This window comes from Eimeria acervulina, genomic scaffold, assembly GCF_000499425.1.
Source record: "Eimeria acervulina Houghton genomic scaffold, Eah_scaff834, whole genome shotgun sequence".
Classification (NCBI taxonomy): domain Eukaryota; phylum Apicomplexa; class Conoidasida; order Eucoccidiorida; family Eimeriidae; genus Eimeria; species Eimeria acervulina.
Window position 1 is genome coordinate 7,004 of NW_013547118.1, and position 3,336 is coordinate 10,339.

General features: G+C 50.4%; 1 protein-coding gene across 1 annotated transcript; it reads right to left on the reverse strand.

The window, feature by feature from the left end:
- Nucleotides 1–1,036: 1,036 nt before the first annotated feature.
- Nucleotides 1,037–3,061, reverse strand: EAH_00050240 (hypothetical protein, conserved; the record flags this gene model as incomplete). Its single annotated transcript, XM_013391299.1, has 5 exons — nt 1,037–1,071; nt 1,383–1,704; nt 1,913–1,961; nt 2,056–2,246; nt 2,360–3,061. The coding sequence occupies 5 exons, from the start codon at nt 3,059–3,061 to the stop codon at nt 1,037–1,039; spliced, it is 1,299 nt and encodes a 432-aa protein (XP_013246753.1).
- Nucleotides 3,062–3,336: the final 275 nt, after the last annotated feature.

Genomic DNA, 3,336 nt, shown 5'->3' on the forward strand with positions numbered 1-3,336 from the left:
TATGTTGGCCGGCAGATAAGTGTGAACTGTTCACCTTTTCGGTCATTGACATCTTCTTTCGTATTTTTGTGTCGTGAGACGGGTTTCACGCGCATTCGCGTATCCGTTCTCTTACAGGGCTGCAGGAAAAGGAAAGACTTTGTTGACATGGCTGCCAAAAACTTCAAGCGTTGAAGGGTTTTGTAGCAGATGACATCATTGTATGCTTGAAGCTTGCCTGCGTCTGCTCTCCTTTCACTCCGCAAGGCTTGTAAGGGAGTCTAGCCGTCGGTGCGATTTTTGTATTTGATCGTTTCGTAGCCGAAACGATCCTCCAAAGCGAGTCATAGCTACTTCCGACGTTTTCCTGATCATCCGCGTCAGATGAATCTACGTAGGACTTCGACTCCATCTTATCCAGTTCTTGCTCATGCGCCTCTCCCTGTGTCCGGTAATGCGTTGGAACGTAACCTTCTGGGGCCCTCTGCGTTTTAGTTTCCTGCTTCCTAGTGTCCAATAAATATACACTGGAAGAGAGGTTAGTAGAGCTTCAGGCGGTGGCTGTGTTGTTTGTGCAGTTACCTTCACAATTACGTAGAATGATACCCACCTGCTGGATCCAGCTCGTTTTAGAGCTGTGGGTTTGATGAGAAGACAATCTTACCTTTTTATATGCACAACATTTTTTTCCCAATGCAGTTCTCCCGTGGAGGGCGACTACCTTCTGAGACTCTTCCGCCTGGACTAAACCACGACTTAGTTTCTTGGAAGGCGTTGTGCTGATCCCTTTGGTGGCGGTAAAAGACGGGACGTTAGTGAAAGAGGCACACCTACGAACCATTCCAGGTCCTTGTAGCTCTGAGTACATGTAGTGGTGTCGCCTAGACTGCTGCGTGAGGGCGCGTACCCTCTGGTCTGTGTGCCGAGTGGCGCCGACCATCTCATACAGCTTGACGCGGCTGGTTCTGCATGCATCCGGCACTTCATTGCGGAGCGATTTTCAAGGATATTTCCGTAGGAAATGCCGGGAGTTCACGGGTGTATACTGGGCGCTTTGTCATGGCAGGTCTTCCGGGGATGTAGCCCACAAGGCTGTAGTCGCAGCCCCACTATGCAACCACACTCACGAGTGCAGCTTGTTGCGCAATGTTGACAAGGGACCGACACTCTGCCTCTGGGGTTCCTGTGGCAACCGCGGTAAGGTTCCTGAATTTGACAAGAGCGTTTCAGCATTAGTTGCGTCTTTTTACCCCTGAGAAGTTTAGTTTGACGTGACTCAGGCGAAGTTTGTGTGAAACACCGTCAGCACAGAACCTTCTTCGAACTAAACGTTTTTTGCACGGCCTCCCTATTGAGTCTGCAGGATACCGCCGAAAAGTAGCTCAGAAAATGAATAGGCGCACCTGGGCAGTTCCAGTTACTAATGGGATCGAATGCCTTCGGATTCAGGCGGTTGAGAAGCTCCTGCTGCGCCTTCTGCAGACGCAGCAATTTGTGCTGGGGATCTTCGTCTTCGGGTACTACTTCTCCTACAACTGGCCCTGGCCGGCTTTCGTGCTTCAGATGCAGGAATGATGGTTGCTTGTTGACCTCACTTTCCAGGTGCTTTACCTCCGTCTCTATCTGCTGCGTACATTCTCTGAGATCCAAAGGGGTGCACAAGGTGTAAAAACACTCGGCTGTAGACGCTGGTGGCTTAGGGCAGTTGGCCTGGTACTTTTCCAGCTGAGCAGGACATGCACGAATATATTGTTTTCTTTCCCTGAAGAGCCCATTTTCACTGAAGTTTTCACTCTTCCCCTGAAGGGAACTGGTGGCGGGATTCTTGTTATAAACGAACGCAAATGTAGTTCTTCGCTCCTAGCTACGTAGTCTCACTATCCAGCTCTATTCCCCGTATCTTCATCATAGGCTATCCGGAATAGAAACTCACTTTTTTTTGGAGCTGCTGCGTCACTGGGTGGGCGTCGATTGCAGGGAACCTGAGGTCATCCGTTTCCATGTGCCAGCCGATAGCCGTTTAGGAACTGTGAGAGACTTCTTGCAGTGCAGAAGGGCGTTCCACTCGTGGCCTACCTGGAAAAATATCCCTGTGGGTCGAAGAGTTGAGCAAAGAGGGCGTTAATACGATCTGCTAGCTCGAGTTGAAGTGCCTTTTGTCCTAGCAGCTTTGGCAGGTGCTCCCTCAGAGCCCAAGCCACAGCCTCCTTTACGGCCAGCACCGAAAGAGGACAAATGAGGGAAATTCCAATTGACCCAAAGGAGTTCTGCAGGGACGCAGAGTCGCAACACACACTATCGAACTTCGAGTTCCGCAGGGTTGTAGTTTTAGTGGTTCAGCAGCTTTACTGGCCCGTACAGTCATATGCTAAAAGCACACTTTGATTTTCTCCATGACTTCTTGGTAGGCGGCCTCGGCAGCGGCCAGCACCTTCAGCCTTTTTCTGCATGTATTGAGGGGAACGAGGAGCTCTTCACAGCTTTCTAGTGCGGGCGCTTCTCCTATCGGCTCCGCTTCTGATGGATGTTGCAGTACTCCATATCTCCTGACTACTTGGCTGAGGCCTCCGCCTACCAAGCTGGTCGTGCTACCTTCTGCTCCACGAAGGCGCATTAATTCCTCCTTGAAAATATTTTCTGGGGCCTTGGGGTCGACCTGAGAAGGCAGGTAAGGCTCCTCTGGCGTAAAAGGTGAATTTTCCTTTTTAAGGCTTTCGTGGCCTTGGTTCAAGTCACGTTGTTCCTTTGAAACGTCTTCGCGCACACGAGGTTGGGGTGTACCAACAACACCAGTGCGGTTGTTTGAGTAATTTGGAGGGGAATTTTTGTCAGTTTCTTCGCATTCGACGCAGTCCTTTGTGCCGAGTGCCCCGTCATCTTTACTGTCTTGGGATGCATCACGCTGGGTCTGGCCAAAAGCGACCCAGTACACAAGGTGGCAAAAGGTGAACGCAAAGTTAGCTATGGACCTCGAAGACAGGAGAACCTGGATCTCAGCCAGTTGCGCTGGACTAAGGGGGCGATGGGTTAGCAGCTCTAAAGGCACACGCTCCCCAATTACCGACACTATGCGACCTCTCATGGTTCTGGGTGAAATCTGCTCGAAGCATTGTCATACCACAGATGATTTACCGTTTCGCATCTAAGAAAACAGCTCACTGCATCTCACACCCAGAACTGTCAAATTCGAGTAAGGTTAGGTCATGGAGAGCTGTCCTCTAGTTACCATAAGAGGCTTTGTAGTCTCCGAATAATTTTTATATGCCAGTGGCATAAGGAAATCTGCCCCTCTTAAAGCAGACCAATGAACGACCCTCCATTCACCCTGATCATCGGATCGCACGATGGCGCAACGTT